Genomic DNA, 12170 nt, shown 5'->3' on the forward strand with positions numbered 1-12170 from the left:
ATAAATACCATTGGTGATAAGAACAAAGAATTAGCATTAATTTTTGAAATACATTAGGAGAACTAAAATTCTGGAAGGGGATGTTGGAGGTCTTTAGAAAAATAATAAAAATTTATACCAAGGTTACTCATTTTTAATTCTAAGGGTAACGTAGGCTTAAATAATAAATAGGCAAAAAGGTTTAGATAAATTCATGAATGATTAAACCACAGGAAAAAAAAAAAACTACGGAAGCCACTTGGGGCATATTCCCTAGTTCACGATCCTAAGGAATAAATTGATGCTACTATTGATAATATTGTTGACAAAAATATTGTTAACAAGTCTAAATGGCCAATTTACCTGGAGATGTTGTTTCATTTTTCATGTTCCATTGTGTAAGCTGATCTTTCTTTTTTGGAACTCTGTCATTATGCTATCATAGTCATTATGTTAACAATCTGATGCACCCATGTAATACACCTTACATATTTGGGAGCAAGTTTACTGTGTTATTTACACACATAAACTTCTCTTAAATTCAGATTAAAAACCCTTATATTTATCTTATATAATGCAACAGACATACTGTAGACAAAAAAGACCATGTACAATTATTTTAAAGGCTAACTTAATATCTGTACACTACATATTTCTATAGCTTTTCTGAGCAATTCCCTTGGCTTCCTGCTTGGAGTTCATAAGCTTACACACTTAATTCTTCTACATATCTTTGTGGATCTGTAGGAACATCACTTCCCACTCCGCACTTGAATGAAAGAATGGTAACTTTAGTTTCTTCCTTCTTGGGTTTTCTTGAATAAAAAACGGCACAGAACATGGGGCAGAGCAGACCAGAAAGTCAGGACTGATAGGGTATTAATTCTACCAATACTACTGAATGCTCTCCCAAACTATCTACTTTTAGATATGTTGATTTCTTAATGAAATAATTTTTAACATACATCAAACAGTTAAAAATATTACTGAACCAGGAACCTTGATATTTTCAAGTCTGTCCTCACCCCAGTTAAAAGTAGAATCTTTAAAGACTGAACATCTTTTCATATGCTTATCTGCCACCTGTGTATCTACTTTGGTGAGGTATCTGTTCAAATATTTTGCCCACTTTTTAACTGTGTTGTTAAAAATTTAAAGTTTTTTTGGTATTTTTAACCCCAATGTATGGAGGGATAAGATTAACAATGTTCATCACCTGTGTCAAGAGTGCGACAAAAATATGGAGGACAATGGACAGGCAGGGGATAGAGGAAAAGGGTTTGGAGGTGGGACAATATGAATATATTGCCATGACTGAATCTGAAGGGAAAGTGATCACATACCATAATTAACAATACCTCTATCATTCTATGGTTATATTTTGTAAACAGCTGGTCCATAAAAGAAAAACCTAGCAAACATTACAGATTTCACTCCCTAATTAAAACTGAACACAAAAGATACCCTAAGCCTATGCATCAGTACTCTGCTTTCTATCTAAGACAAAATACAGTGTTGACTAATGAGAGGAATAGCAGGAATAAAGGGTAGGAAAGAAAAACATTGACTTTTTCATAACATTTTACAGTAGTAAGATCTTTAGAAATCATCTAGTCCATATGTCCTTAAACAGATATATCTACTCAACTTTGAAGGTATTACAGATATGTTGCATCAATGAATTTTAGTATTCTTCATTGGATTAATATAAATTTAACCTAATTGGATTCTGCTGCCCAATAAATTATTGCCCTTTGATCTTCCTTTACTGACCATGAAGAAGAGTTAGCTGCCAGATACAGTACTCCAGAAGGGCAGGGTTTGTCTCTGAACTGAGCCTAGTGCAGAATTGGCTCTCACTGAAGATGTGTTGAATGTTGCATGAATGCATCAGCGTCACATCCTTCATACACTTGTAAGCAACTGTTACAAATTTCCCTCAGCCTCCCCTTCAGGGCTGTGTTTTCCAAAAGTTTTCTTCCCTTTTAATTCAGGTGGATCTACATATGTGTTTTGCTGTTTAGGTTAGATTTTAACTTCTGGAGTTTATAAACCAGTGCTGTTTTTCTTACTTTGTATCCTAATATTACAGTACAGTTCTATGCATTCTGACAATGCTTCATAAGCACTTAAAAAGGTAACTATCCATCTCTTGTATTTTCTTCATAGACTTTAATTTCTAGATAAGCAGATGTAGAATCTCAATTGGATGGGCTTTGACTTGTGCTAAGCATAGTATAGGGGGAAAATGGCTTCTATATGCAGCAGATATGTGAAGCCAACAATAAATATTAGCTAGGTTACGTTAATCCTGATGAAGTGGGTAGCAATTTTGTTCTCCAGATAGGAAAACTGAAGCAAGATGAATAAATAAGAGGTTGAAGTGAAAGCATGGAGTAAAAAAAAAAAAAACAGAATTTCCTTTAATTAAGTGAATATTTTAGAAAACAGCTTTTGGACTTGACTTATGCAGATCATTTTCATCTGCAATTTTCTTTGCATTGTGTTAAGCACAGGAAAGAGAATGTCTCAAGTTGAAAGTATAATTAATAGTAGTTACATGAACAGGTTTCCTAAAGTTTTAATTTCTACATTGTTTTAAAAACTGAGATTTTTTTTTAAACTGTATTTAGTAACAGTCACTAAAATACAGCACTTAAGGAAAAGGTGTACAATAAAAGAAAATAGTTAACATTCTTGTGGTACCTACAAGTTTTGTAAAAACAATTTCAACAATGATTAAAAATTAATTAAAAAGATACAAAGTTGTAAAAATGAGCAGGATTCATAATTTGGTTTTAGACTGTCTTCCTGTTTCAAAAAACTCACTATCAGTTTAATATATTTAATTATTTTAAAAATAGTAGGTTCTGTTTACTATCATTTACTTACAACTGCTTTAATTGGAATTGTATTCAATTTCAGTATATTCAAAAACATTCTGTTAGCAATAATTATTAATATAAAGGTTAAGTAGAAAAGTAAAGCTATTAGCTTATATATGTATTTCCATGATGTTATATAATGATTACGAGCCAGACCATCTGGGTTCAAATTCCACTTCTGCCACTTATTAGCTGAGAATTTGGGCAAATTACTTAACTTCTTGGTGTCTAAGTTTCTGTAAACTGGGGATAATACGAGTACTTGCCTCATAGTCTTGGTGATAAGTAGATATATTAATACATAAGAGTGCTGAAACAATCCTTTGCATGTGGTATGAATTCAATAGATGTTAGATGTTATTATATTATTATAGTAAATTAGAAATGTGACTCTAGAGAAGAAAAAGCTAAATTCAAACACATAACTCTTTCCTTGAATCCAGATTTTTTTCCTATAAAATAAAAAAATCAATAGTTTGCACTTCTGACACTTAATAAGGACTAATCTGGTGTTTGTGTATATGCATTTATGGGTTGGAGGGGGTGTCAGACTAAGTAATCACATTAATAATCTTAATTTCCAACTGAAACAGAAATAAGAACAAATGGTCCTTGGATAATCTGCAAAGCTGAGTGAATAACTGACATATCTTTTTGTGATTCCTTGCAGACATCATGGAAATCCGGACAGTGGCAGTTGGAATCGTAGCAATCAAAGGAGTGGAAAGTGAATATTATCTTGCAATGAACAAGGAAGGAAAACTTTATGCAAAGGTACTGATAATTGATAGTTTAGACTATATTTCTCAAATTTATTTTTGTCAAAAACATCTTGCTTTTCTGAAAAGTAAAAATGGGATTAATTCTTTTCAAACTATATAATCCAATGATTTCATTAAAACATTGTATATTTAAGAATTAAGAAAAAAATATTTTCTGTGTGACCTTGGACAAATTGCTTAAGCTCTCTGGACTTTGGTTTCTTGAGTTGGACTAACTGACCTCCAAGGATCCTTCTAGCTCTAAAATTCCATTTACATTTTAGATACTTAAAATCTAAAATGTCCATTTGTCAGTATTAAAGCTCTCTTTGTTAAAGTTCACCCAATTTGCACATTGCTGACATGAAAATTCTTTGGGAAAAAAAATCCAGACATTTGTTTATCAATGGCAATCTCACAATCATAGGCTTTGAACTGTAAGCATTTCCATTGTTCCCACTTTATTACAATATGAAGTATGTAACAGTTCATCCTGCTGTAGTAAAGTATAATTGATTGTCCTTTGATTTCCCACAGCACAGCACAATACTTGGCACAAGCTAATTATATAAAAATAAAAGTTTAACTGAATGAATGAATGAATAGTTGGATGGATGAACAAATTAACTTTTTATTTCCTATCACCATCACAGGCAGAGTAATAGTAAATGAATAAAAGTTGTGAAGTATGTCCTTCTCCTAATTATATGAAAATTTCAGTTGTTAGGAGAAAAGTGACTTGGGTATAGTAATCTGAGAGCTGCTAATTAGAGGGAAATGGCTCCTAACACTAAAGAATAGGAGCAACTGACTGCCAAAAAGCTGCATGTTCAAAACTATGTTGCATAGTGTATTGTTTTACCTTTTTTAAATTTTAAGAAAAAAATGCTAACTGTATCTAATAAACTGCATTGTGTCTGCTCAAAAAAGTCACGTATGTTTAATTCTATCAAATATTACTGCTTATTCTTTGTTCAATTGAGTCTATTTAAAAATCACTTGGATAATGTTGTTTGTTGTTTTAACAGAAAGAATGCAATGAAGATTGCAACTTCAAAGAATTAATTCTGGAAAACCACTACAACACATATGCATCAGCTAAATGGACACACAGTGGAGGAGAAATGTTTGTTGCCTTAAATCAAAAGGGGGTTCCTGTAAGAGGGAAAAAAACGAAGAAAGAACAAAAAACAGCCCACTTTCTTCCTATGGCAATAACCTAATCATATATGGCATATAAGAAACCAGTTCCAGCAGGGAGATTTCTTTAAGTGGACTGTTTTCTTTCTTGTTTCATTTCTATTTCTTTCTTTCTTTTTTTTTTTTTTAAGTAACCAAGAAAGGCTGGAAAACTACTGAAAAACTGATCAAGCTGGACTTGCGCATTTATGTTTATTTTAAGAGACTGCATTAAAGAAAGATTTGAAAAATATACACAAAAATCAGATTTAGTAACTAAAAGTTGTAAAAAATTGTAAAACTGGTTGTACAATCATGATGTTAGTAATAGTAATGTTTTTTCTTAAATTAATTTACCCTTAAGAGTATGTTAGATTTGATTATCTGATAATGATTATTTAAATATTCCTATCTGCTTATAAAATAGCTGCTATAATAATAATAATAATAATAATGCAGAAGATGTTATATAAGATATGTCAGATCTAAAGGCTGCTGGAATGATTTGTCAGATAATCAAGCCAACATTAACCATGGAAGATGAGCAGTATTGAAATGTTTTCTAGTGAAAAATTAGGAACCACTTACACTATAATCAGAAAAGAAGGAACATTCTCAAAAATTCTATTATGGAATTGAATCAAATAGGTAGTTTTACAGAAGCGTAGGATTAGAACATGCTTGTACCTATTAACAAGACAAAGTCCTTAATGCTGCTCAAATTGAAATGGTATTACTTAAAGAATGTTTTCAAATACCTTGTATATAAAATAGCAATAATCATAATACTGTACTTCATCTCACTCACCACAAGATAACATTTTATAATCCCTAAAAGTAAAATTCAAAAATCTTTTACTTTTTTTTTTCAAGTAACATAATCTATCTTTTGTATAATTCATATTTGGGAATATGGCTTTTAATAATGTTCTTCCCACAAATAATCATGCTTTTTTTCCCCTGTGGTTACAGCATTAAACTCTATTTTAAGTTGTATTTGAACTTTATTGTTTTGTTATTTAAGTTTATGTTATTTATAAAAAAAATAACCTTAATAAGCTCTATCTGTTTCATATGCTTTTAATTCTAAAGCAATAACAAAACCATCTGGCTCAACTGCAATTTCCCCCTCCCACTCATGACCAACACCAAGCCTAGTACACAGGACTTGGGCCAGCAAATCCTGGATGGCAGACAAAAATGACAGCCTGCAGCAATGCTTACAATAGATGTCTCACAAGGAACAATACAAAAATGTGGAATATGTTTTGCCACATACTCTTGTCAACTAACTTGGATCTTATAAGTAAAATCACTGCAGATAAAAGAACTAACATGATTTTAAAGTTAGACTCTACTTGAGTTCCTGAGTAGAAAAGTACTACATTAAAAAATAATGCTTATTTAAAGTCACTAATTTTTCTAATTTCTAGAAATCTCTGCCATTTAAAATATGGCAGCATCGAAAGTTATTTTCCTGTCCGATGGCAAGAGCAAGATGCCCAAAATAGAACATACAGTTAGGGATTTGAGGGCCTGAATCTCAGGGAAGGCTTGAGGTCAGGCAACTGATAATGGATGTACTGGAAAGATAAGTTTCTCCTTCACAGTTCTTCCATTGGCAGATCTTGATAGCACTTTATTGTTCATCAATAGGAGGTCAGCATTGACCTAAATTAGACTGTTGGTATGCTAATCATAGTGCTTTTAATTTCGAAATGCTTGTCATTTAAGTCCTTTTATTTTATACAGATACTATCCAGTAATACGTTTATAGGTGAGAGTTACACGAAAAGGCTAAGCCAACAGAAATAACAGATTCACTTGATTTTCTTGTGGCTCACCTATGTGACCAGGCTGTAGGAAACTAAAAAGAATTGCCCTTCTTCAGATATACTCTAGGAAAACACCATGAATGATAGTCTTTTCACTGTTATCTGATTCAAGGAACTTGCTAGCTAGCCTAGGTTCCTCGATCAGGCTTCTGTGACTGGTGACTTGTGAACATGTCAAGAGCAGAGGAGGACATATGTTTTTCATATTTGTTTCCTTATTGCCTAGCAGAGTGTCTGCCCATAATCATTTTTTACATGAATTCATCCAATTTTTGAATATCAAAGAAAATTCATAGTGAGACTAATCTTACTTCATTTTAAGAAGTTAAGAAACATGATTATGTGGAAATTTAAGTGGAAATAATGAATATATACACAAGATATGAGCTATGGTAGGACTTAATACTCTGTTTATAGAGTTATGGTTCTGATCAAATTACAAAGCAATGCTAAATTAACCAATAGTATTATCAGTAAATTCAATCTGGTAGCATTCCTAGAAATACTTATAATTCTTTGTCCTTTCTCTCACCTCCTTTTTTTTTTAAACACTTAACATGCAAATTTTAGAAAATAAAATCTGCACTAGTTACAAACACTTAAAATTCAAGAATCTTAAAACTTAAAGCCAGGGGCTTTAGTCCTTCCCATTCATTTATAGACCGAGAAATCAAGGTTATAACAGATCTAAAATCATGCAGCTGGTCAGGGTCAGAGCTGCCACGAGAATCTAGGTCATTCAGTATGTGCTTCCTGTTCTTAGATGATTAGGATTAATAGTTAGTGGTCTTTAAAAAAAAATTCCTATTGAGATATGACCTTTACATTTGCATGCAAATGTGACGTGTTTCAGCAATCCACTTCATATATAATGATTAGTCTGTACTGTGATGATTTGACTCAAAAAGAGGAAAGAAAAGATGAAATTTCCAATCCTGACTCTTATTCAATGCACCTTACATGCACCTCATTACTTACAAATGGAGAGCACTGTGCAAAATACCCAGATAAACAAAGGAATCTTTTCTAAAATGTTCTTTCAAAGAGAAAATTGGTTAAATACATTGGTTTCCAAGAATTAGAAAAGAAAAAATTAAATAGAAGAATATAAAATGTTAGCAAGAGAAGTAATACAAAAGGTACTTTCAACACAATTAGTGAAATAAAACATTTTTACATAAAAATGCTGTAATATAAACCGTCAGCTTTTCAGTTGGCTAAAATTCAACTTAATGACAGAAGAGAAGGGATGCTGGAGATAAATTCTTAGTTTCCATCTCTTAGAGTTTGCTCTCTGGTTCTCTAAAGTGACAAAGAACCTAAAGATGGACTATGGGACCAGCGGTAGTAAAAATCAATTCTGTAACCTCGAATACCCTAAAAGCAGTGCCCCTCACAATTCTTTAATGAAATACCAATAATAGTAGAGAGACAGAATGAGAGACTAAGGAATAATGAAAAGGTGGCTGACCGAAGACACAAAACTGCTTGAAAATCTTTCTCTTAAAACTCATGTGATTTTTGCACTTTACTCCAAAATACACCTATGTTCGCTTTAAAATGAAATTCATACCAGCAAGAAAGTGATGCATCAGAAAGACGTACAAGTTTCATCATGTGGCTTCATCTGCACTACTACCCCACTGCCATATACTTGGGCATGAATAAGACACAAGAGATCCTGTACCTCTCGTAGTTCAACTTTACACACAGATGACAAGTGGCTAAAGAAAACCGAAACATTATCTAAAGTTTACTATGAACTGGAGTGATATTAAAAAGACTTAATGACCAGTATGCGTGGTTACTGGTCAATCAGAGTATATTAGAATAGATTCAGGCCACTGTGACTAACTTGTGGGTACTAGATGATTATCAGCCTTGACCATTTCTATCATCACCCTAAAGAGTTTTTGGAGAAATATCTATTAATTGATCTCTCTGGCTTGAGCTCCTGATGCATATCTCAATATGAAATAGTCCATAAAAACTTCATGTCTAACTGTTTCAGTATTTTTGCCAGGCTACTCTTTTTTTTTTAAAATATCATTTTTTCATTGAAGTATAGTTGATGTACAGTGTTATGGTTGTACAATATAGTGATTCACAATTTTTGACGGTTATACTCCATTTATAGTTATAAAATATTGGCTGTATTCTTTGTATTGTACAACATATCCTTGTAGCTTACTTTATACACATAGTTTGTACCTCTTAATCTTCTGCTGCTATACTGCCCCTCCACCAGGCTACCCTCTATTCCACTTCTATACTGATCCAGCAAAGCAGCTGCTTTCAATGAAGGTGGTGTTCCTTCAGGCCCACATATGCTTTCTCTTATCCTTTAACTTTAAATGGTTTGTCAAGAAATTTTACTTTCTCTTGAGTTGAGGAGACTTGACAGAAATCAACAGATGACATCCTAGTCTCTTCCCCCAAAACCCTGAATTTACTCTTACCTGAGAAGATGTCTCTTATATTTTCCTTTTATTTCCTGATTATTATGTGTTTCCAGTTTTCAAATCCCCATCACTGAATTTATGGGAGCCTATACAAATTTATTTTCTTTTCATATCATCAGAACTTACCTTCTAATAATTGAAATGTGAGATGAATAATAACATTTAGCTTAAAGATGGCAGGCCTTTCTCTTGACAAATCCAGTCAAGTATTAATTATCTACTGTTGTGTAACAAATTACCCTACAACTTACTGGCTTAAAACAGCAAGTATTTATTACCACATAGTTAAAGTGGTCAGAAACCTGGGCATGGTTTAGCTAGGTGTCTCTAGCTAGAAACTGTTATAAAGGCTGCTATCAAGGTTTTGGCCAGAGCTGCAGTTACCTGTTACCTCAGTGCTCAACTAGGAGAGGGAGCCACCTTAGGTCCTTGCTGGTTGCTGGTTTGAAATATCACTTCCTCGCCACATAGGCCAAACTGTTCCACTACTTACAAATGATAATTTTTTCCCACAGAGAAAGGAATCAGAGAGAGTAAGAGAGACTGCCCAAATTAGAAGCTACAGTATTTTATAACCTAATCTTGAAAGTGTTGTCCCATCACTTCTGTCCATACTCAAAGGGAGGGAATTAACAAAGGCACATAACCAGAAAGCAGGGATCACTGGATGCCATCCTAAAGGCTGCCTAACACAAGTCATAAACTGGACATTTTCAAAGCCACCACCACAAGATAGGATTCCTTAGGGTCCAATAAGAGTAATTCATGGCTTTCAGGGGTGAGCCATTCAGCAGAGAAAGATGAAGTAGGTATATACTCCGTGGTAACATACTTGATCATTTCTAGAGGAATACTTTAAGTCCAATACCACATAGAACAATTGAGAAAAGGTTTGAACCATAGTCTGGATGGCCTATTAGCTTGAGTTGTGCCTCCTTAGAACTCCTAATGTAGCTGTGAAACTAACAGTATCACTGCCTCCACATGAAGGAGATGACCCTGCCTTTGGACCCAACCTGAAGGTAATCTTCCCTTCCACCTCTCTACATCAAGAGAATAAGATCATAGATGCCAGCTGAAATTCCTCGAGCCATAGAGCTTTGTCCTAGATGGCAGAGGTAACCAGTTACAAGTTGCCCAAGACTACCTGAGGATAAGAAAACCTAAACAGACTTGAAAAAGAATTGATTTTAATGTAAGATGCACACTGGAATTACCTGGGAATTTTTTTTTTAATAGTGAGGCCCAGGCCCCACTCCAGGCTGACTGCATCAGTATATCTGGGATGGGGCCCAGGCAATGGTATTTTTAAATGTCTCCAGGAGATTCTATTGCCTATGCATTTGGGAACCAATTAACTAAACGAGGGTGAGCGGTGGAGGACTCTTTAGGAACTATGCCTGAGTCTATCTTTGTTTCTTCCTTCAACACCCCAAAAGCCTTATGCTGCTTCCCACCTAATTTCATATTTTCTAATATGATTCTAAAGTTTGCAGTGCTTCTTGGATCCCTGGTACATGTCTTCATATTTCCCTATACACAATTGGGGTTAAAATGAAAAACGCAAGTGCTGGAAAGAGAGCTACAACTGTTTTTGCATAGGACAATTACGGAGTATACAGTGCACAAAGGATACCCTCTCCCTGCAGCTCGCTCCCGCCACATCAACACCACAGTCCATTCTCAGATAGAGCAGTCAGATTGATTCTGTCAAATCGTATCTCAGACCATGCAATTTCTCTATTCAGAACAGCAACTGTTTCCCGTATTATTCAGAATAGAAGCCAAAGTTCTTAGGGTGGACTATGGAGTAGCAATGGAAAATAACTAAAAACTTAGATGTTATTGCAGCAACATGGATGGTCCTGGAGAATGTCATTCTAAGTGAAGTAAGCCAGAAAGAGAAAGAAAAATACCATATCAGATCGTTCATATGTGAAATCCAAATAAATAAATAAATAAATAAAAAGACAAACGAACTTATTTACAAAACAAACATTCACAGACACAGAAAACAAACTTATGGTTATGGGGGAGGGGGTAAGAAGGGATAAATTGTGAGTTCAAGATTTGCAGATACTGACTGGTATATATAAAATAGATGAACAACTTTATACTGTATAGCACAATATCTTGTAGTAGCTTATGGTGAAAAAGAATATGAAAATGAATGTGTATGTTCATGTATGACTGAAGCATTCTGCTGTACACCAGAAATTGACACAACATTGTAAACTGACTAGACTTCAATAAAAAAAGATAAAAAAGGAGACTCCACCCCAAAATAAATAAAATACCTGCTTTACACTGTAGCTCCATTAAAAAAAATTCCGTTTTGCAAAAACAACAACAATAAAAAAAAAAAAAACCAAAACCTTAGATGTTAAATTAGCTATGGGCAAGACAACAGGAAAAAAAAAAGCAATGAAAATCTAGAATTATGCACTCAGATTGTTTGGCAGATACCACTGAATTCTCAGGCCATTTAAAGAAATTCAAATGATATTATAGACAATATTTAATGGGCATGATATGCCCACTGATATAGAAAAGACAACAGCCCCATATCAAAAATTGACAAATGAATGTACATTGTTCTGTTTGAAGTAAAGAAAATATTTAAGGCATACACGTATCAATTGAATGGTTCTCCACTTCAACAAAAATTTTCAGTTAATCAACCAACTAATGGAACTAAGCTAGATGAGAGGGCTTCTACTTTTCTTTATTTAATTGATCTATTGTTATTTTGGTTGCTGCAAAATTTTCACTAACAGAAATATGACTTTTTGTACATACTTCTTTATATTTCTGATTATTTTAACATAATTATAAGTTGAATTATTAGACTCAAAAAATCCTTTAAAAATGAAAATAGCAAATTTGATTTTTAGAATGCTTTTCACCAATATATATTCCAACTCTCAGTACAGGACAGTAGATAAACACTTTCTTTAATATTTATGCTCAAAATTTAATCAGCTTTTGTTTTTGTCTCTACTTCCCTTTGACTATCTGGTATCACCAAAACCCAGCTAGCCTCCTCTTTTTCAACATCTCAGATGTGTG

General features: G+C 33.5%; 2 protein-coding genes across 2 annotated transcripts in view; one reads left to right on the top strand and one right to left on the bottom strand.

The window, feature by feature from the left end:
- FGF7 (fibroblast growth factor 7) overlaps positions 1-5800 on the top strand; it is a 54859-nt gene extending 49059 nt beyond the window's left edge. Inside the window, exons 3-4 of the mRNA XM_010965286.3 lie at positions 3535-3638; positions 4654-5800. Of these exons, the coding sequence (XP_010963588.1) occupies positions 3535-3638; positions 4654-4848 (299 nt within the window). The 3' untranslated portion in view covers positions 4849-5800. The remainder of the gene's footprint in view (positions 1-3534; positions 3639-4653) is intronic.
- Positions 1-12170, bottom strand: part of FAM227B (family with sequence similarity 227 member B) — a 195662-nt gene that overhangs the window by 118809 nt on the left and 64683 nt on the right. The gene's annotated exons all lie outside the window — the stretch shown is intronic.

Source organism: Camelus bactrianus, chromosome 6 (assembly GCF_048773025.1).
Source record: "Camelus bactrianus isolate YW-2024 breed Bactrian camel chromosome 6, ASM4877302v1, whole genome shotgun sequence".
Classification (NCBI taxonomy): Eukaryota; Metazoa; Chordata; class Mammalia; order Artiodactyla; family Camelidae; genus Camelus; species Camelus bactrianus.